This window comes from Chrysemys picta, chromosome 4, assembly GCF_011386835.1.
Source record: "Chrysemys picta bellii isolate R12L10 chromosome 4, ASM1138683v2, whole genome shotgun sequence".
Taxonomy (NCBI): Eukaryota; Metazoa; Chordata; order Testudines; family Emydidae; genus Chrysemys; species Chrysemys picta.
In genome coordinates this window covers 64,400,756-64,422,990 of record NC_088794.1, presented here as the reverse complement: position 1 = coordinate 64,422,990, position 22,235 = coordinate 64,400,756, and the positions used below count along the sequence as shown (strand labels likewise).

General features: G+C 44.4%; 1 protein-coding gene and 1 long non-coding RNA gene across 2 annotated transcripts in view; both read right to left on the bottom strand.

The window, feature by feature from the left end:
* Positions 1-22,235, bottom strand: part of LOC112058751 (uncharacterized) — a 158,839-nt gene that overhangs the window by 9,308 nt on the left and 127,296 nt on the right. The gene's annotated exons all lie outside the window — the stretch shown is intronic.
* On the bottom strand, positions 7,890-10,362 carry LOC135983073 (uncharacterized). The gene is made up of 2 exons (XM_065592479.1): positions 9,421-10,362; positions 7,890-8,428 (listed from the first exon to the last, which is right to left on the bottom strand). Exons 1-2 carry the CDS (start codon positions 9,995-9,997, stop codon positions 7,953-7,955), a joined length of 1,053 nt encoding a protein of 350 aa, XP_065448551.1. The 5' UTR covers positions 9,998-10,362; the 3' UTR covers positions 7,890-7,952.

The following is a 22,235-nucleotide window of genomic DNA, read 5'->3' as shown; positions in this document are numbered from 1 at the left end:
AAATCCTCCTTTCAACCTCAATGCACTAAGAAAGAGTAACTCTAAAAGAGACTAGAGCTTCTGGGTTTAAATTTAACACTATTTAAGGAAAGCAAACCTTTGCTAGGGGATATAACTGTTAACATTGTGATTTTTTCAAACCTAAGGTTTCTAATGGGGTTTGACTGTTCCAGATATAACATATTTTTTCTAGGTAACATATTTCAATTTCGATTATGAGCAAATGTTACAAAATTTTAGTGTAATGTGAAATACTGTAATGTCAGATAGCATTATTTATCTGCTTAATATGACTAAAAACATTAATTGCTGGGAGCCATAATTCATCCCAGCAACATGAAAATCCATTTTGTGCCTATCTTGTCAGTTATTGCAGATTTTCATAACGAATTGTGAAGTGGTGAAATTCTTTTGGGAAATGTGTTTATATATTTCCACCTGCAGGTTCTGTATGGTCACTTTTATTACACAGATCCTCCATTAACTAAATGTTTTCATTATGGTGGTGCCATGACACATCAAGGATGCATTTTTATCCTTTTAGATATCTGGAATAGTCTTTATTATTGTACATGCAGTTTTAATTATTAGAATTTATGAAATGAACTAAGTGGCTAATGTTCATTGACTTATATTTCCATTTAATGATTCAATCAGGTTAAATCTGTCACCTCTTCCAGTCAAGGTACTGTATGTAACTCCCTGAGGAAAGGTAAAATACTGCACATACTGATCTAATTACTTTCCACAATGATATTAAAATGGTTGCCTAATGCTTTACTATTTGCAATGCAGAAGCTAACCTTGCTCCCACTAAAGTCAATGGCAAAACTCCTCTCTTCCAGTCACTTTAAAGAAAGCAAGATTGAGGCTTTAGCTTCTACCTGTTATATAAACTAATGGTAGAACAATGGGACAATCAGAAGCCAGAGTAGAAACAATCTTGTACCTCCTCAGGTCCTGATTCTGTTCTCACACCAGTGTAATTCTATTAACTTCTATGGAGTTTGTCCTGATTTACACTGAAATAAGTTAGAGCAGATTCAGGTCAGGAATCTCCATTTTAGTGAAGCTAAGGTACAATGAACTGTCGGCCTATTTGAATGACAAATCTATTTACAATAGTCTCTTGCTTGCCAATTCACTGAATGGTATTGGCACCATTCTTACAGTGCAAGTAACTCCTACCAAATGTAACCAACATTCCTTAGCCAGTCAGTCAGACAATAAGCAGCAAACTGGTAATGCCTATAGTGGGCAGGGGGCAATCTTAGCTCCATGGCTGGTCTGACATATGGTGGGAACAGAGGATTTGCACTCAAATGCTTAGAGCAGGGGTAGGCAAACTATGGCACGCATGCTGAAGGTGGCACGTGAGCTGATTTTCAGTGGCACTCGCACTGCCCAGGTACTGGCCACCAGTCCGGGGGGCTCTGCATTTTAATTTAATTGTAAATGAAGTTTCTTAAACATTTTAAAAACCTTATTTACTTTATATACAACAATAGTTTAGTTATATATTATAGACTTATAGAAAGATCTTCTAAAAACCTTCAAATGTCTGACTGGCACGCAAAACCTTAAATTAGAGTGAATAAATGAAGACTTGACACACCACTTCTGAAAGGTTGCCGACCCCGGCTTAGAGGTTTCCATCATGAGCAAGCACCATCTTAATTTTGCTCTACCTATATAATTCAGTTTATGCTTCCAAATCAAAGTACCAAATGTGTTCTTAGATAGTGTGATAGACCCAGGCCAGTTGGGTACAGCAGAATAGCAGAAGGCAGATATACTGGCCACTGGATTAACAGTTTTCTGTTCCCTGACTGACCAGAGCAGGGGCTGCTCCAGGCTAATGAGAACACCTGACTCCAATTAACCTGCTAAGAGTCAGGTGAGGGCATTAAGCTAATGTGACCACCTGACTCTAATTAAGGCCCCGCTGATACTATAAAAAGGGCTCACTCCAGTCAGGCAGAGGAGAACCAGGGGAAAGGCAGTGAGGCTGGTCAATGAAGACACCCTTAAGTTATTGATAAGGGAGCCCTAAGGTAAGGGTGAAGAAGGGAGAAGCAGGAGAGCTGTGGGGAAGTGGCCCAGAGAAATGTAGCAACTCTGGCAGTGAAAGGTTGGTTGCCAACAGCTGCTACCATTAGTGTCCCTGGGCCGGAACCTGAAGTAGAGGGCGGGCCTGGGTTCCCACCACTACAGGAATACCTCCTGGGAGGGGATGTCTAGCCTCCTGTCATGACAGGAGGCTAAACTGTTCTAAAACAAGCCCTAGGGACAACAGAGACTGTGGGAGTTCTCTCACCAACCTCCTTGCTGGCTTATGATGAAAAGGGCTCAGTAGACTGTAACCCTGGCCCTAGAGAGAGAAGGGCTATGTGGAGGGTCACAGAGAGCCACTGAGGCTAGCATATACTGCCTAGAAGCGCAGGACCCATGGGGACAAGGTCAGAGCTCTGCCACAATAGTCAATAGTTACTGTTTCAGTGTCTTGTGTGTAGAGGTGGGTGAGTCAAGGCTGTTAAATGCAAATGAGGTGCTAACGTTAGTTGCTCTACTGAAGTTTCTCAGAAACCATGGCATTTTATTTACTTTAAGCCCAGTATTGAATGCCATTATTACAAATCTGATAAACTTTAGAGCAATCTAAGCTAAAGCAGATATTAGCATTCCTGCAGTGAAGTGTAATGTACTGGTTTGTGTTTGTGCATGTGTGTGTGCAAGCACATGTGCATCTCCCGCGTCTCCACTTGACAGAATGAGAGACTTTCTAGTGCTTAGGATTCTGTTGTTCTATGTAGGCTAGTCACGAGAAAAAACAACACACACACTTAGATATATATATATATATACACACACACACACACTCTTGTACTGATAGATAAGAGAGATTCAAAATGTTAGGAACTCCTGTTTTGGGAGCAGAAGTTCCTGAGTTCTATTCCTCACTCTGCACATTTGCCATCTACGTTGGTCATCTTTAAAATCACGCCTATTTTGTCTTAGATAAATATATACCATTTACCTCAGTCAGTACTTGCAATATTACCTAACCTTCTCTATAGTTATTACAAGGAAAATCCAGAATACTGCAGATACCCAGATAAAAACATATTTTTGTCTACACAACCACTTACGTCCATATAATTTACATCATTCCAGGGTGTAAATAACCCTGAGCGACATAAGTAAACTGACCCAAGTGCTGGCGTAGACAGTACTATGTTGTCAGGAGAGCGTCTCCCGCCAACATAGCTACCACCTCTCACAGAGGTGAAGTAATTAAGTCGATGGGAGTGCTCTCTCCCATAGGCTGAGAGCATCTTCAGCAAACGCACTACAGTGGCACAGCTGCGCTACTGTAGCTACCTGAGGTAATTGGCAAGTTGTTTAAGTCTGACAAGTTCAGTTGGTGATAGTGGTATATAGTGATGTAAAGAAATCATAGCTTCAAAGAGTTTTTTATTGCATGTGAAACAGACAAGTAATTTTAATTCCAAGATCGCTATATAAAGCCAGGGGCATGGTATTGAATCTGATCATTAAGCAACAGTGGCATTAGAAATATGTTTGACATTTCATTGTAACAATAGAAACTTTGGTATCCATCAAAGAAATCTTTCACTGATTAAATGGGAAATCATTTATTGACATGACCATAGATGTACCGTTCTTAAAACAAAAGTACAGAGGATCAAGGTGGAAAGAAAGGTAAAGACATTACTGCAGCTTCTGAAGACAACTCTTAAAATCATCTGGTAGGCTTATTGGTGTTTTTGTGGTTGGTGTTACAAAGACATGAGCTGATAATCCAGTAGCACATGCTACTCTCTCAAACATTTCCAGTACTGGACTGTCTAAGAAACAGCCACCAAAGGGGTGTTTGTTGTGTAATCCAGCTGCTTTCTGATGAGATTTAGGTAGAAATAAGGCTAGTTGGTAGTGTACACTGGATCGGCCTATCTTCTCCACTCCTAAAGCATCCAGTGGATTCTGAGGGAATTTGATGGGCCCATGAAATGAACATCTAGTGGTCACCATGAATCCCACCATTGAAGAGGTTAATGTATTGGTATCAAGCCCACAATACCTAGAAAATTAAATAAATCATTCCAGATATTAATTTCTAACCCCATATGGCATGGGTTTCTCAGAACTGGCATATCCTGGTTCTGTTGGGCAAAAAGCCAGCACATTTTATGTTTCAATAAGAAGATAAACAACTTTATTTTAGTATTACATCAACTACAAGATTTATATGGGCATGCCAAAGGCCAAGAGATTACTGACTGCACTGACAAGCACCCTCCCTCCCGGCCTTACGCCATACATTTTAGATTCAGCTGAGCTGATGTTCTTTGCTTCCACTCCATCTCACATGGACTCTTGATGCCAAGACACAAGAGAAAGAAAGAAATGCTATCCTAGAATTCATCAAGTGAAAAGGTACAATACAATTGTATCTCCCAAATTTCCTGAATCTTTCATTTGATGATAATGTAGAGATAATACATTTCAAGATCATAAGGAGGCCCTCATAAGGGAACCACAAGTGAATTTCATGGGAAATGGGAATGAGAGAAGATAGTGACTGGACAGGTCCTATACACTCTGGCCAAAAAAAACCAAAACCCCAAAGGCTTCTTCCCCCATACCATCACTTTTCAAATTAAAACTTCATCACATCATAATCTTTCCTTATTCCACTTGCTGTTGTGGTAAGCGCCTCCTGACCGGCACCTGCACCTCACACCCCCTCTTGCACCCCAACCCCCTGCCCCAGGTCAGAATCCCCTGCTGCACCAAACTCCCTCCCAGAGCCTGGACCCCTCACCCTTTCCTGCACCCTAACACTCTGCCCCAGTCTGGAGCCCCCTCCTGCACCCAAACTCCCTCCCAGAAAGAAACTAATATAACAGCTGTTCTAAGGTAAGAAGTAGGCTATTTTGAATTAATTTAACTATATTCTACATGTTTTAAGACTGAAATGTAACCACAGAATGGCTTTATGTTAATTAAAAGCCAAGTTTAGTATAGTGTTAATAGCCTCGATGCCATAATTGTGATAATTTTGTTTTAAATTAGGAAAAAGACTTGTATACAGGAGCCCCACAAAATCTAATAGCCCTGGGCCCACAGGAGAATTAATCCAGCCCTGGTTTTATGGTCATAGCAAAGGCTATGAATTGACTTTGTAACTAGAACAGAACCTTTCAAACCAACATAAGGAACTAGGAGGTGATTTATTGGGTTCTTATGTGGACTTGCTACTAAGCTTACCCATATGCACAATTTTCTACATAGTAGTAATATTTTTAAGTAGCTGCAATCCTCCAGCTTAAAAGTGGATGAATTACATGCACAAAGCACCACTGAGGTTTCAGAACATCTGTATGTCCTCTGGGGTAAGAGATACCATATCAATATCAAATATATCTAATAAAGAACTATATTAAAGTTTAACTAGTCAGTCAGGAACATATGTAAGGTAAGGAAAGCTGACCATGCTCCTGGTTGCAATTTCACAAACAAGACACTAAGGCCTTGTTTACACTACGAGAGTAGTTCGATTTTACTTGCATCGAATTTTTGGAATCGATATTGCAAAGTCGAACGTGTGTGTCCACACTAAGGACAGTAATTCGACTTTGTGCGTCCACACTAACGGTGAAAGCGTCGACATTCAAAGCGGTGCACTGTGGTCAGCTATCCCACAGTTCCCGCAGTCCCCTCTGCCCATTGGAATTCTGGGTGTAGCCGGCAATGCCTTCTGGGTAACAAAATGTGTCGAGGGTGCTTTTGGGTAACTGTCGTCATCCGTCCATCACTCCCTCCCTGAAAGCGCCGGCGGGAAATCAGTTCGCGCACTTTTCCAGTCATTGACAGCACGGACGCCACAGCACTGCGAGCATGGAGCACGCTGCGACCATCGCTGCAGTTGTGGCCGCTCTCAACGCCTCGCAGCTTATCATAAAGGTTTCCCTGAGGCAGATGCAGAAAAGTCAGGCGAGGAGGCTACGGCACCGCGGTGATGTCCTGAAGTCTGAGAGTAGCACAGACCTCTCAGAAAGCAGGGGACCCAGCGCCGAGGACATCACGGTGGCAATGGGTCATGTTGATGCCGTGGAACGGCAATTCTGGGCACGGGAAACAAGCACTGAGTGGTGGGACCGCATAGTGCTGCAGGTCTGGGATGAATCCCAGTGGCTGCAAAACTTTCGCATGCGGAAGGGAACTTTCCTGGAACTTTGTGAGTTGCTGTCCCCTGCCCTGAAGCGCAGTGACACCCGGTTGCGAGCTGCACTGAGTGTACAGAAGCGAGTGGCCATAGCCCTCTGGAAGCTTGCAACGCCAGACAGCTACCGGTCAGTCGCGAACCAGTTTGGGGTGGGCAAATCTACCGTGGGGGTTGTTGTGATGCAAGTAGCAAAGGCAATCGTTGATGTACTGCTGCCAAAGGTAGTGACCCTGGGAAACGTGGAGGCGATCATAGATGGCTTCGCAGCGATGGGATTCCCAAACTGCGGTGGGGCCATAGATGGAACTCACATCCCTATCCTGGCACCGGACCACCAGGCCACCCAGTACATTAACCGAAAGGGCTACTTTTCCATGGTGCTGCAAGCACTGGTGGACCACAGGGGACGTTTTACCAACATCTACGTGGGATGGCCGGGCAAGGTTCATGATGCTCGTGTTTTCAGGAACTCTAGTCTGTTTAGACGGCTGCAACAAGGTATTTACTTCCCGGACCACAAAATAACTGTTGGGGATGTGGAGATGCCTATAGTCATCCTCGGGGACGCAGCCTACCCGCTAATGCCCTGGCTCATGAAGCCCTATACTGGCACCCTGGACACTGAAAAAGAACTCTTCAACTACTGGCTGAGCAAGTGCAGAATGGTGGTGGAGTGTGCTTTTGGCCGTCTCAAGGGGAGATGGAGAAGCTTACTGACTCGCTGTGATCTCAGTGAAACCAATATCCCCATTGTTATAGCAGCTTGCTGTGTGCTCCACAATCTCTGTGAGAGCAAGGGGGAGACCTTTATGGCGGGGTGGGAGGTTGAAGAAAATAGCCTGGCTGCTGATTACGCACAGCCAGACAGCCGGGCGATTAGAAGAGACCAGCGGGAAGCACTGTGCATCCGGGAGGCTTTGAAAGCAAAGTTCCTGAGTGAGCAGGGTAACCTGTGACTTTAAAGTTTGTGTACAGAGAAGCTAAACCTGCCCCCGTTTCTTTACCCAGTTAATGTTGACTATCCTATCCAGTTACATACCCCCTTCACCCCCCTTCCAACACACGTTTCGAAATAAAAATAGTTCTACTTTGTTAATGCACACCGTTTTCTTTAATACTGTTTTCGCGGGAATTTTTTAAAACTGGGACGCAGACTGTGGTGCGGAGCGGGTGTAGTGTAGTGACGCGAATGCAGCTTCTAAACTCAAGGATTGACAGGCTCCGCTGCGGTGGGATGGTTGTTTCAACGGAGCCTGTCACCCCTCCTGATCGGGACTGTGTGTATGGGGGGGCTATGTGACTTTGTGGCAGGGGGAGGACGGTTACAGATCCCCTGCTGTGTGGCTCTGTGATCCTGCATAAGGACCGCCGCTTAAGATCTGTAACTGCCCTCCCCCGCCACAAAGTCACAGAGCAACCCACCCCCCACCACATAACATGAAAACAACCTCCCAGACTAACCAGGGTAACTAGTCACTGCATCACTGCACTGTGTATGTGCCCTGCTGCTGTGCCTGCCCCCGCCTATGTACCCTGCCAAAGGTGACTGTCCTGTCCAATTACCAACCCCCTTTCCCCTCCTCCTCCAAAAGAACATGATTGAAACAGTAGTTAATAGAAACGTATTTATTATCAACTACACATGGAACTGGGAGGTGAAACTTGGACGGGGGCTTGTGTCAGGCGGGAAGGAAAGAACTTTTCAAATTTTGGGGAATGAGAGCCTTCTGCTACTAGAGCTCTCTGCAGGGGTGGAGTGAGAGTTAGCAGGGACTCTGCCGCCTCTCCTTCTTTGCACTTTGGGTGAGGTGGGTATGGGACTTGGTGGCGGGGGAGGGCGGTTAGAGATGGACTGCAGCGGGGCTCTGTCCTCCTGCCTCCGTTCCTGCAGAACATCCACAAGGCGCCGGAGCGTGTCTGTTTGCTCCCTCAGTAGTCCAAGCAGCGTTTGAGTCGCCTGCTGGTCTTCCTGCCGCCACCTCTCCTCCCGATCCATGTTTGCTTGGTGCATTCGGGTCAAGTTCTCCCGCCACTGGGTCTGCTGTGCTGCCTGGGCTTGGGAACAGGCCATAAGCTCAGAGAACATGTCCTCCCGTGTCCTCTTCTTCCTACGCCTAATCCGCGCTAGCCTCTGGGAGTGTGATGCCAGGCTAGGTTGTGAGACAGTCGCAGATGGGGCTGTGGAAATGGGAAAAAGGGAGTGAATTCTTCAGAAAGATAAATGTAGTTGTGAACAAAGAACATAGTCTTTCTCTGTGAACAAGACCATGCACAGCACCTATCACATGCGCACTCAGCACAAGGTCGAATTCTCGGCCTTCGCATTCAGTGCCTGGGGTCTTGCACAGCACATTTGAGAAGCGGGGCAGCACAACGGAATTTCTGTTGCAGGCAGACATGTTAAGCCGTAGACTTGTGGCAGTTTAAAACTTTTATATTACCACTGGCCTCATTTCACATTTAAAGCAATGTCAGTTCCTGCTGCCAGCAATCCGGCAAGCAGGAACTCTGCCCCTGTCCCACCCCCTCGCGGCTGTCCCCGGGAACGATCCCTTTCGGCTGCCCCTCTCCCGCCTCCACCGCGTGGCTACAAACCAGCGGTTACAGTTCTGTAAAGGAACGGGCAAGCAGTCCCAACACTAACATTCCCCTACCTAATTCAAAGCAGGTCACCATGGGCGACATCACCCTGATGAGGATCTCTGAGAGCGAGAGAGAGAGAATGCTCCGGGAAAGCCTCCAAAGACCAGGGCCGTATGCCGCCCTGCTGTGCAGAGCAATGATTCCCGAGTACTTGATAGTCTCGTGGCGCGGCAACGTGTCGTACTTCGGAGGACCCAATAAGGCCGCTCTCCCCAGGAACCTCATGCAACGGCTTTCCAATTACCTCCAGGAGAGCTTCATCGAGATGTCCCAGGAGGATTACTGCTCTATCCCCGGACATATAGACCGCATTTTACTGTAGCTGCAGTAGCAGGGAATAAACAGAGCGGCTTGTGCAGGACAATCACAGAAAACCGGACATTGCTAGATTTTTTTTCAAAACTTGCACTGCCCATGACTAAACCGTTAAGCGCCTAGGGCACAGTAATCATGAACAACCCATTCTTTTAATTGTTAATATTCCTGTTCTGTTAAAAATAAATGTTTTAGATGTTTACAACACTTACTGGCTGATCCTTCCCCAGATTCTGTGTCCGGGGTAACGGCTGGGGACGCTTCGTAGGGGATCTCTGTAAGGGTGATGAAGAGATCCTGGCTGTTGGGGAAATCAGCGTTGTGAGCGCTGCCGACTGCCTCGCCCTCCTCATCTCCTTCCTCATCTTCCCCGTCCCCTAACATGTCCGAGGAACCGGCCGTGGACACTATCCCATCCTCAGAGTCCACGGTCACTGGTGGGGTAGTGGTAGCGGCCGCACCGAGGATGGAATGCAGTGCCTCGTAGAAACGGGATGTCTGGGGATGGGATCCGGAGCATCCGTTTGCCTCTTTGGTCTTCTGGTAGCCTTGTCTCAGCTCCTTGATTTTCACGCGGCACTGCGTTGCATCCCGGCTGTATCCTCTCTCTGACATGTCTTTAGAGATCTTCTCGTAGATCTTTGCATTCCGTTTCTTGGAGCGCAGCTCGGAAAGCACGGACTCATCGCCCCACACAGCGATGAGATCCAAGACTTCCCGATCAGTCCATGCTGGGGCCCTCTTTCTATTCACAGACTGCACGGCCATCACTGCTGGAGAGCTCTGCATCGTTGCCAGTGCTGCTGTGCTCGCCACGATGTCCAGACAGGAAATGAGATTCAAACTGGCCAGACAGGAAAAGGAATTCCAATTCAAATTTTCCTGGGGCTTTTCCTGTGTGGCTGGTCAGAGCATCCGAGCTCGCACTGCTGTCCAGAGCGTCAACAGAGTGGTGCACTGTGGGATAGCTCCCGGAGCTATTAGCGTCGATTTCCATCCACACCTAGCCTAATTCGACATGGCCATGTCGAATTTAGCGCTACTCCCCTCGTCGGGGAGGAGTACAGAAGTCGAGTTAAAGAGACCTCTATGTCGAACTAAATAGCATCGCAGTGTGGACGGGTGCAGGGTTAATTTGATGTAACGGCGCTAACTTCGACATAAACGCCTAGTGTAGACCAGGCCTAAGTATCAGTATCCCTTTATAATATACATATGCAGCATATACAAATGTGATAAAAATGAAACACAACTTGCAGCACGCAGAGCATTGCAGAATATACAACACACACAATGAAATACTGCCTCCAAATTCTACTTCATTCAACTGGAAACAAATCATTTTAAAAGGTGCTTGTGGTCCAAAAATTATTTAAGATACCAGCCAAATCAGACTAGCCAAAATCCAATCTGTTCCATGTCTTGTTTGGCAGATGATTTCAAAGATCAATAAAGTTCTCTTTGTTGACAATCATGAAATGTTAACCAGTCTGAGTGTTCTGAAGCTTTTACCAAATATTCAGCTTCATTAAACAGCCTTGAAATATAAATATAAAATAACTATCAGCTTTCTATCTTTCAGATACAGAACAAAGGAGCCTAAAATATGGAAAGCAACAGGAACATATTAAATAGATTGGGAATTCACAGACACAGTAATTTAAGGAAGCTGTCAGTAGTAATTGGCTCATTCAGATATGCTCTGCCATGAAAGTAAGACAATGTTATAATGCCAATTTGTGAAACAGAAAATAGCTGGTAAGGAACAAAAAAAATCATATGACAAATTTACATGGTGGGAAGTTCATAAGAAGTACCTCTATGGCTGCATGCATACAGGCCTAAGGCCTGATAGTCATTTACACTAAGGCCAGCTACACCACTCTGCCAGCGTAATGAGCCTTCAAGTGCGTGTAAATGAGAATGAGGTCCCTATACTCCTCTCCCCGTCTTTTATGTGAAAAACCCAGCAGAAAAGAATGTAAGGTTCATGAAGGAGAAACATCAGTTTTACAAATCACTGAAAGTGACTGGATGTAAGCTGTCAAAATAAGTCAACGAAACGGTGTGGTGATCTACAGTATGACATGCCACACACTCTGTGATCTGAGATACAGCTAAAGGTTACTTACCATACAGCAAGTCTATACCTATAAATCAAAAAGATTTTCATTTCTTGGGCTTTAATACATGTGACCAATCTAATACTTAAGTTTTCATAACAGTAGCCTTAGGCTGCTGTCTTTAATTCTTCATTGTTTTTGCATATTAACAGTGTAAGATCAAATTCAGCCATGACACACCATTCACTTTCTTAGGTGGTGCCCCTCTCCCCTGCTCATGGAGCTCATCTGTCTGGGGTTAGGAAGAAACTTCTCCTCTGGGTAAGTTATTCCATAGCTGTTTCATCTGGCATTGGCCATTGTTGGATTTAGAATACTGGACTAGATGGACCCTTGTACTGATCTCTTATGGCAATTTGATTAGCACTCCCTGCTGGGGGCTAAGAGAAGCCTGTTCAGGGAGGCTGGATTTGGTAACAGGTATGTTTAACTAAACAAGTGAGAATCATCAAGCTCTCTCATTTAGTGAAGCTAAGAATTACATCATTCAGTCACCAACAAAACTATGGAGAGTCCAGGATGCAACCCAGAATCTAAATTCTGAACACCAAGAGGCAGAAGAAACAGATCTTTTTTAAAAGAATATGTTTTTATATTTTGCAAGATGTGACATATCAATGTGCTCACATAAAAAATAAATGCATTGGACACATTAGGAAATAATATACAAACAGTATTTGACATAGGCTATTTTTGTTGCATTCTCCTCAGACTATAATTAGAAATATACTTTTGCATTTCTGGGTACTTAAGAATGCTCCTATATATACACTCTGTACAAAGAAGAGTGCAGGTTTCTAACAAAGAGATATTGGAGTATGTCTAAACACTTTATCCTGACAGCACACCTGATTTTCAGAGATGCTGGGCTCCCAAGGGCCTGGGGGCACTTAGGTCCTATGACAGTCAGTCTCTGTTTTTAATGAAAAGGAATTCTGAAATGTAGATGGAAAAGTGCTGCACACTGTGGGCTAATTTGACACCGTGCAATCCAGCCAGACAACACAAGCAGGGGGAGGGGACAAGCAGTTTTATTCTACCTTTGCACCCTCCTAATTCTGGGGACTTACCTGGACCCTGGTGCAACTCAGAGCATCCCCAAAGGCCACTCTATGTTACAGTAACCTCATATTGCCAGACCAACCCTACACTCTCCCATTCCCCACACTCCTCCCACTCCTGGCATACCCAGGAAATACTCCTGTGCTGGGGCTATACAGGAGGGCTGCTCAATCAGCTCTGTGCCCATGGGAGGAACCCTGTTATGCACGAGGCATTGCCCAGACAGCTATTCCCTCATTATACCAATGGCATAGCTTAGAGAGGCCATAATGGGGTGTGTGTGATTTCCACAACAACAATCCCATGTGTGAGTTCCACAATGAGTACTCTGTGTGTATGTATGTGTGTGATCACCACAATACCATTAGGAAAAGGATACATTTCACCTACTGTGCCTTTAAGGTTAAAGTATAAAAATTCCATTTATTGAGAAAGTAATAAAACAATTCAGCCACACCACCAAATCTCAGAACAGTGGCCAGAACTGGCCCTCAGTACCACTTAAGCCCTCTGTGAGGTCTGGACTGAGGGGCTGCAGATGAAATGGCCAAACAAAACTAGTATGCACCCTTTATATGCTGTGGAAAGGGTTCCTGCACTAATCCCTCACAGACTGGAATGGAGCTTGCACTAGGGACAGGCCAGCGGAGGGAATCATAGGGTCCCCAATATCCAGTATAACTGGCACAGAGGCGTATGGGTTGGCATAGCAGACAGAGAGAGAAAGAGTAGGTGGGCTTCCAGGCAGCAGCAGCAGTACTGGAAGTGGTGAGGTGGATTTCCTGTATCCAACCCCTCTGCATTCAAACCTGAAAATTTGGGCTTTATGCAGTGTGACAATCATCAAGTATGACAGTCCTCCTGTGCCTTGGTGGGTCCTGCACTTTTTGGCGGAATTGCTCACCTCAGAGGTTCATGGCAGTCCTCAGTTTGGCCGCTTCTGATTGAGACTCAAACCTGCCGTTCACTCAGCTAACCTCATCACTGGCCAGCATGGGGGAAATGGAGAACAATCCAGTGGGTCAGAGACAGGCCAGATCCCTTTCCAAATTAGACCTTCCCTTCTGGTGTTTCTCACAGATGTTTAATATAATTCCTCCTATGTCCAATCAGGAGTTGGGGGAATGGGGGGAACCCAGGCTCACCCTCTACACCGGGTTCCAGCCCAGGGCTCTGTGGATAGTAGCTGTCTACAATGTCCCCTGTATCAGCTGCGTGACAGCTACAACTTCCTGGGCTATTTCCCCATGGCCTTCCCCCAGCACCTTCTTTATCCTCACTGCAGAATCTTCCCCCTGAAGCCTGATCACGCTTGTACTCTTCAGTCCTCCAACAGCCCACCTCCTTGCTCACCCTCCACTATCTGATGGGAGGTCCTTTTTAAACCAAGTGTCCTGATTAGCCTGCCTGCCATAATTGATTCTAGTAAGTTCTTAATTGGCTCCAGGTGTCTTAATTAGCTTGCCTGTCTTAATTGGTTCTAGCAAGTTCCTGATTGCTCTAGGGCAGCCCCTCCTCTGGTCACTCAGGGAACAGAAAACTATTCATCTAGTGGCCAGTATATTTGCCTTCTACCAGACTCCTGTACCCCACTGGTCTGGGTCTGTCACAGCAGATGGAGTGAATTTTACCCTTTGTGTTCTGCTCTGCTTGTAGATATATTATGCAGATCTACTCTTTATAAGAGACATATGCCATATTAGTGCCACACCCTCTATTTATACCAGCGGTGGTCAACCTGCGCTGGAGAAGGAGCCAGAATTTACCAATGTACATTAACAAAGAGCCACAGTAATATGTCAGCAGCTCCCCAGCCCCGCTCCCAGCGCCTCTCACCCACTGGCAGCCCCGCCAGTCAGTTCCTCCCCTTTCCTCCCTGCACCTCCTGATCAGCTGTTTCGTGTCCTGCAGGAGGCCCGGAGGGGGGAGGGGGAAGAGCAAGGGCATGGCAGGCTCAGGGGAGGGGGCGGGAAGGGGTGGAATGGGGGCAGGGCAGTGGCAGAACCGGGGTTGAGCATTGAGCATTCCCCAGCACATTGGAAAGTTGGACCCTGTAGCTCCAGCCTGGGAGTCGGTGCAGATACAAGGAGCCACATATTAACTTCTGAAGAGCCACATGTGGCTCCGGAGCCACAGGCTGGCCACCCCGATTTACACTATGTACACTGGTTGGCATAGATCGCCATATTCGTCCTACACATTTTTAAAATACCAATCTGAACCAAGTTTTTGGAACCCATTTTTAGAAGTAGTTTTAGTTGTTACCTAAAATTCCCACATCATAACCACCTACAAGTCCCACCAAGGAGAAGTTCCCCTATCTTTCACACATAGATTGGAATGCCATATTGCAGATCCTCAACTAGTATAAACTGGCATAGTTCCTCTGAAATCAGTGGAGCTAAACCAGCTTACACCAGTGGAAGATCAGGCCCTTTACTTATTTAAAATGCTTGTTGGTTTTATAAAAAAGTAAAATTCCTGTAAGTTAGGAAGAAAGACCAAATTGCTCCAAGCTATTTTCAGCTGCTGTAGAAGAGGGAGGTACTGGGCTCAGTGCAATAGCATTTTGAAGAGTGACAGAGAAGAGAAAACAAATACTTGACCTTTGGTTTGGAGTGGAGCAGAATGAAAGACTGTTTAGAGAGGGCCATCTGGATTTACAGAGGCCTGTAAAAAAAAACTTAGATCCAGAGCTAGTTTCCCACTTTCTCTAATAGAAATGGGAGCATATTGGAAGGGGAAAGAAGGGAGATGCAGCCATATTGGGAGCTAATGAGAATTCCATCAAAATGCCAATAATATGATTTGAGATCCACTTTCAAAAATGCCTAAGTGACTGAGGAGCACAAGGCCCATTGAAATCTTTTGAAAATCCCACACCTAAGCCAGTTTTTTAAAAGTATGATATTCCTTGATCCAATTTGCTTTTTCCTAACTAGCAGAAAGCTTTTTTAAAAAAGAAGTTAAAATTGGGTGGAAAAATGTATAACTGGGTACAACTGTTAATTAAAAGAGGCGAGCTAGTAAGGCTTCCTGCTTGGCTACTGTCCCAAAATGTCTGATATTCCTTAGCATTTTTTCTTTGTTTCCACACCAGAAGTGATAGGTTTGCAAAGCAGACTGGAGAAAACTAATGAGAAATGACCATTGCTGAAAAATGTTAATGTGGAGTGGGAGCCATTTAAAGAACAGTAAGAGATTTTTTAATATAAGTTCATTCCAGTAAATCAGTGTCAAAATGACAACAGAAGCCAACATGGCTCAACACAGCTACCGGTATATGGAACAATATGTATGATAAACAAAAAGCTTTTGAACCCATCCCCAGAGTATGAGAAGTGAAGGATCTGATGAAGTGTTAAAAAAGAAAATAAAATTAAAGCAAGTGAAACAAATTAATTAAAAATAATCAGATACGAATCATATATCGTAGCAAAACTCTTAACTCACAGGGTAAGGTTTTTAAAAGTATACACCAAATAAAGACAAAGAATCAAAAACTGACTTTTTAAAATGTGACTGGAAGATCTGAGATGGAAACAGGAACTAGCGGAGACATCTCCCCCTTTACTGCTCTGAACTGCTTCCCATGCATCACTGAGGGCTTTCCAGAGTTACTACTTCAACCCCCACGCAGGTTGGTAGAGAGCAGGTAGCCAAGGACATTTCATCCCCCGGATCAAAATAGGGAACCAAGAAAGAAATTGTGAATTTCTGAGGCACAGTTCCTTCCCTGGGCTGTTGCAGCAATGCATTGCCCACTCCTGTGAAGGGTAAGACATAAAGGGCCTGGTTCTCATTAGGCCCTAATTCTCTGGGGCAGATTCTATACCCGTGATTAATTCCACTCATGCAGTATATGGAGGGGCTGCAGGGAGCTGGTTGTAGCTCCCTGGTACTCAGCCACCCTGCGCTGGTGCAAGGTAGGGTTGCACAGGAGCTGCTCTCCCGTACACCACTGGTTATATGCCCTCAGAAACATTATCATGGCAGAGAATTGGGCTCCCATCCATCACACTTCCTCCCCTTTGGGTCCTGCCTGTGCATCACCCCCAGAATGTTCTCAACAACTTCCCACTCTTTGGGTTGGGTGGCAGCAGGCACAGGATGTGATGGAGAGTTCCCAAACACAGGAAAAGTTCTCCGCTGCCTATTTAAAGGCCACTTGGCATCACACTAGAGGCACAAATTATGTGGCTTTGATAGATTTGTGACTCTGACCCTCTTTCTTACCCTTTGCTAATGAATGAAAGTGAATAGGTCAAATTCATCTATGGTGTAACACCACTGAAACCAATGGAATTATACAAGGGATGGTTTTGATGTCCTTTGTCTAACTCAGACGCTACTATAACGACAGGAGTTTCTTCCATCGGTGTAATTAATCCACCTCTCTGAGAGGCGGTAGCCATGTTGACGGGAGAAGCTCTCACATTGACATAGCTCTGTCTACACAAAGGTTAGGTCAGTATAATTACTTCGCTCAAGGATGTGGATTTTTCACACCCCTGAGCAACATAGTTATACCGATATAGGTCTGTAGTGTAGATCTGGCCTTGTTCTCAAGCAACAGCATAATGGCCTCACTGCACATTAAGCGGTGGGGACCGCTGTCTGGTTTGCTGGAAAACCTGTGCACCACTTTAAGGGCTAGAGAGCCAGGGAGTGACTGAATGCTGTAGCAGCAGATCAGGTCAGACGGAAGCCCCCCGGGTATATATTGAAATGACTATGGCATTACCTGCACTATACATTTGTATTTGCCAGGTGCTCCCAGACATTTAAGAATACAGTTGTGGCCTAATTAGACCACATCCAGTCCTTCTTCCAACACAGCCAGACAAAGCTATTTAGCTTGCAAATGTTAAAGAGGAATGTGTAAATCCAAACAAAAGGTTGTTTCCATTAAAATTTGCAATGAAAAATGGAAACATCAATATTAAGAATTTTTTCCTTTCAATAAAAGCTAAATTTTGAGCCTAAATTATCTGACAGCAACTCCAATTCAGCAAGATACTTAAATATATGCATAACTTTGTAGTCCTATTCCAGTCCCACTAGCTACTCACACATTTAAAGTCAGGCATGTGTTTAAGTATTTTGCTTAATCAGGACTCAGTTATTATTTATAAATTAAGATAGGGCAGATTGCATGGTGCCAAAGCATGGGGCAGTGGGAAGCTGTGTCACTCCAAGCAGGAAGAAAACTGTGCCAGATCTTTTCATACTGTAATTTGCTTCCCTATCCCCATCAGTTTAGCTACTGTAATTTGCTTCCCTATCCCCAGGGGAGGGGGAGTAGCAGCCTTACAACAGCACCATCAGGGGAGGAACGGGGTGATTTATTCCCCTTTTCTACACAGGGGTAGAACAGCTCATAACTGAGCCTTAAGGAAGCACTGAGACCAGACATCTTAGAGAGGAAAAAGAAATGGAAACTTAGAGAAGTCTTCACTAACATTTTACAAGTTCACATAGTTCAAGAGACATCCCTGAAGACAAGAAAGAGACCATCATAATGCCATTAGTTAAGAAAAAGCCTAGGGAAACTGAAAACATACATACAGAAAGCATAAAAAACTGCTTTAGGAGACCAAGTGGGGGAACACTTTAAACAAGCATACTAGTGGTTCAATTAGGGATCTCAAACATGCCAGAAGGAGAAATTCTCTAAGGGTATTACCGCCAGGATAGACAAAGGGGAGGCAGGGGAGAACTTATATGGAAATATTCAGAAACACTTCCCAAAGTTCTATGCTGGAAGTTAAGTGCATAAAGAACAATTTAGAGCAGGAAATATGTTATTGCAGGGATATCCACAGGGATCAGTATATGTGGAATATGGCTTTTTACCATTTATACAGTAAAAGCGACGGCTTGGGCTGATTATTTAGCAAATAAGATTTGTGATGAAACTCACAGAAAAGTAATCCTAGATTAATACCACAGAGAATAAAGTCAGATCAATTACTCATTGATAAGGTAATCAATAAATCTTTGTTAAAAAGAGGATGCAAGTCTAGAAAGGATGATTTGATGTGCAGGGTAATCCACAAAGGAAACCAGCCCACAGGTGAATGGAAGGACCAGATAAACCTCTAGAGAAGATACTTTAAATTTCTATCCAAGAATTAAATTTGGAAGTAACAGAAGACTTTCCAAAGGAACCCAATGGCAGCAACTAATTGTAAATAATTTGGCAAATTCAACTGGCATATATTTTCTATAAATATCTCGAAAATATAAAACAATCACATTGAACTAGCCACATTATTGTTTAACTGCAAGGAATAAAGCAATCAAGAAACTAGGGTGCATTACTAGAGGGAAATACAAATTTCACTATTAAGACAACGCTTTTTCAATGCTAGAATACAAAACACAAAAGTTGCAACATCTCCCTTGTTAACAACTGTATGCAAGCAGAAAGGGTAGTGGAGTGAAATACTATAGACCATAGGGATTAAATGTATAAACAGCAATTATAAAACAAACAGAAACAAAAGCAATAATTTGAAGTGTTCTGGAGATGCTGATGGCCCAATTTTAAGACTAATCAGTTATCAATCCAGACTATGTGATGGTTATTTAGAGGGATATTATCGGAGAGGTATTAGATCAAAAGAATTACTTACTGTACACTAAGCACATGTGCTATGCAGCTGAGATCTCTGAAAAGTGAAAGGGAGGGACTAGAGTGAAAGTACAAGATTCTGGAAGAAAATTAAGGAAAAGTGCATTTGTTTGTTTCCAGCAGAGAGGGCTCTGACAGAACTCTCGGGGACAGAGTCTCAGCTGGCGTAGCTCCATTCTCTCCAATACGTAATTGAATTAATTCTGTTTAAAAGTTGATATTTTTCAGAGCTGGAGATATTGTATGTTTAGGAATCACAAAGCAATAAAATGTTTAACTTTTTTTAAATAGAGAAAAGGGATTCCAAAGAACGAGAGATCTTAAGAGCAGTCTGACCACCTTAGATTCCTACACACATCCATACAGCTGTTTCTCTGTTTCCACACTCAGTTAAAATCGGTACAGGCTACCACAAGTTGTCAGAGTGCATTACAACTTACTGTTTCCAGACTCTTCTAGCCAAGAGGATCACACCAAGTTGTATAGGCTATCTTGTGAAATAACTAATCCTTTAATTACCAAACTAAATGCTTTACAGTTTAATATAGCAAGCAATATGAATGTGCTCTCTCTGACTTAGTAAAATGAATGCAGATCTTTTCAGCACACAATACCCTTTATTTTACATATCACAGTACGGTACAAAGACATAAAAAAACTGTAACCTGTCTCTTAAAGTGTGCCATAAAATCAGTTAAATCTTTAAGAAAATATATTTGGACAATTTTATGGGCTTTAGTTTTGAGGTAAACAACACAAAGAAAATACAATATCTTCCTGGGTATGTGCTTCTAAATAAAATGTCAGCCAGGTTTCCAAACTAATAAGTACACCGCTACCTAGATATAACACGAATTCGGATATAACGCGGTAAAGCAGTGCTCTGGGGGGGGGGGGGGGGGGCTGCGCACTCCAGTGGATCAAAGCAAGTTCAATATAACGCGGTTTCACCTATAACGCGGTAAGATTTTTTGGCTCCCGAGGACAGCGTTATATTGAGGTAGAGGTGTACAATATTATTGAAAATAGACCAGACTATGCATGATCCTAAAGTGACAATCCAGCACAGAAAACATCTTATGCCTCAGCCCCTGGTTGGTTTGGTTTGTCTTGTCTTGATGGCGATATGGTTGCCAACTTTCTACTTTCTGAAAACTGGACCCCCCACCCCCTGCATCCCAGCTCTTCTCCAGAAGGCTTGCCCGCATCCCACCTCTTCCCTCCCCAAGGTGCTGCCCCGCTCCACCTCTTCCTCCAAGGCCCTTACCCTGCTCTGCCTCTTCCCCCAAGTACCTGCCCCCACTCACTCCTCTCCACCCACCCCCCTCCTCCTCGGTTGATCCTCTTCACCTCCCTGCCCGCCCCCAGCTGGGCTCCCTCTGCTCCAGGCAGGGCTGGCTCCAGGCACCAGCTTACCAAGCAGGTGCTTGGGGCGGCCATTTCGGAGAGGGGCGGCACGTCCAGCTGTTCGGCGGCAATTCAGCGGATGGTCCCTCACTCCTGCTTGGAGTGAAGGACCTCCCTCCAAATTGCAGCCGCAGATCGCGATCGCGGCTTTTTTGTTTGTTTGTTTGTTTGGCTGCTTGGGGCAGCCAAAACTCTGGAGCTGGCCCTGGCTCCAGGATCTGCAGCCTGACACAGAACATGCTGCCTGCCTGCCTGCCCATGAGATTCAGGTAGGAGGCGGCTGTGGCTGGGTAGGGGCTGGTGCGGATTGATGACCCATTGCCTCCCCCACACCCCTAGTAACCCGACTTTTGGCGCTGGTCAGTACATTTGACCAAACACTGCCAGGTCCACTTTTTGACTAGACTTTCCAGTAGAAAACTGGACACCTGGCAACCCTAGTTGGTAATAAGAAAGGAACAGGAGACTAACATATTTTTCTCTAAAATTTTAGGGAATGCCTTAAGCCTCTTGGTGTCCTGCAAATTTCCCAAAATGTATACAGACAAGGTGGGTAAGGTAATATCTCTTACTGGACCAGCTTCTGCTGGTCAAAGAGACAAGCCTTTGAGCTACACAGAGCTAGTTACCCTGCACTGTCCCACTGTTCTCATGGTTTAGTGCTTCACAACCAGAAAAATAATGGCTTCCACAGCTTCTGAGGCCCACTCACTGTTATAATCTGTATAATAAGTATTAGTTTAGCCTTTAGTATGCAAAGTTAATCTCCTAATAACATTTCAAATCACTGAATACACTGTTTGGAAACAGCTATCATTCAGGAAACCTTTGCTGAAACCAGACATATAAGATATACAGCATTCTGTAATTAGTGTGCACCTTTTAGACTTGGCTAATTACCTCTTTTATCAATTAAAATGTTTTTCCCATTAGATAATATAGTCAAGAGAGAAAAGTGTGAGCTCTGTACTTCTAAAGCAGCTTAAAATTCAGCAAGATAATGTCACTGATTTGGTTAATTCCAGGTGAATATCAGGTTATTCAACCTAGGTGAATTTAATGATTCTGGACAGGTCGTGAAATGAATGTCCCTGTAAATCATCTAGAATTACAAACATAAAAATTAAAAATCAGTCTGAAGAGAAAGATAACATAATATTAATGGCGGAGAGCAGTAATCTATAGATAGATGTGCTACTGTTTTAATCAAGGCCATTCTAATGACAAGCCTCTAAACCTCCTGGGGATTGTACTGGAACTAAGAGGCCAGGGCCTCGAATCTGCTATAGTTTTTAATGACTATACTTGAGTAAACCAACAGAGGTTTCCAGTATACTTCCCATAGTAGCACGGAATTTTTTCTTAAGATTTTTTTTCTTCTCTCCGAGAGTCTGATATATTTCAGCCTACAGTTTGGTTTTCAGATGGCCCATTCCCACTTTCATCCTTTCAACTCGTTTTCTGCTAGACCTATTCTGAGAAGATTTGCTTGTGTATGTATCCAGGGCCAAAGCCAAAGTTTTGATCATTGCAGATCAAGAATTTCAGATTGTAAAACCTTTGAGTTGGGCCCATCATCTTCCATGATATGTGCGTGCAGAGCTTAGCACAATGGGGCCCTGTGACAGTCCATGCCCCTAAGGTTGCGAGCGGCGTGGACTATCCGCCACTGTCCGTAAAATAGCCCTTCAGTCCAGGGCAGTGTGACCGAGCGGCCAGAGTCCATGACGTCCCCTTTACCCCAAGGAGACGCGGTCTGACAGCCGGAGTCTACAACACGGCCCTTGGCTACCGGGCA

Coding starts and splice junctions, on each gene's coding strand:
- LOC135983073 (XM_065592479.1), bottom strand. CDS start 9,997: ATGCAGAGCTCTCCAGCAGTGATGGCCGTGCAGTCTGTGAATAGAAAG. Junction 8,429..9,420: donor ATCTGGGGAAGGATCAGCCA/GTAAGTGTTGTA, acceptor CCATTTCCACAG/CCCCATCTGCGACTGTCTCA.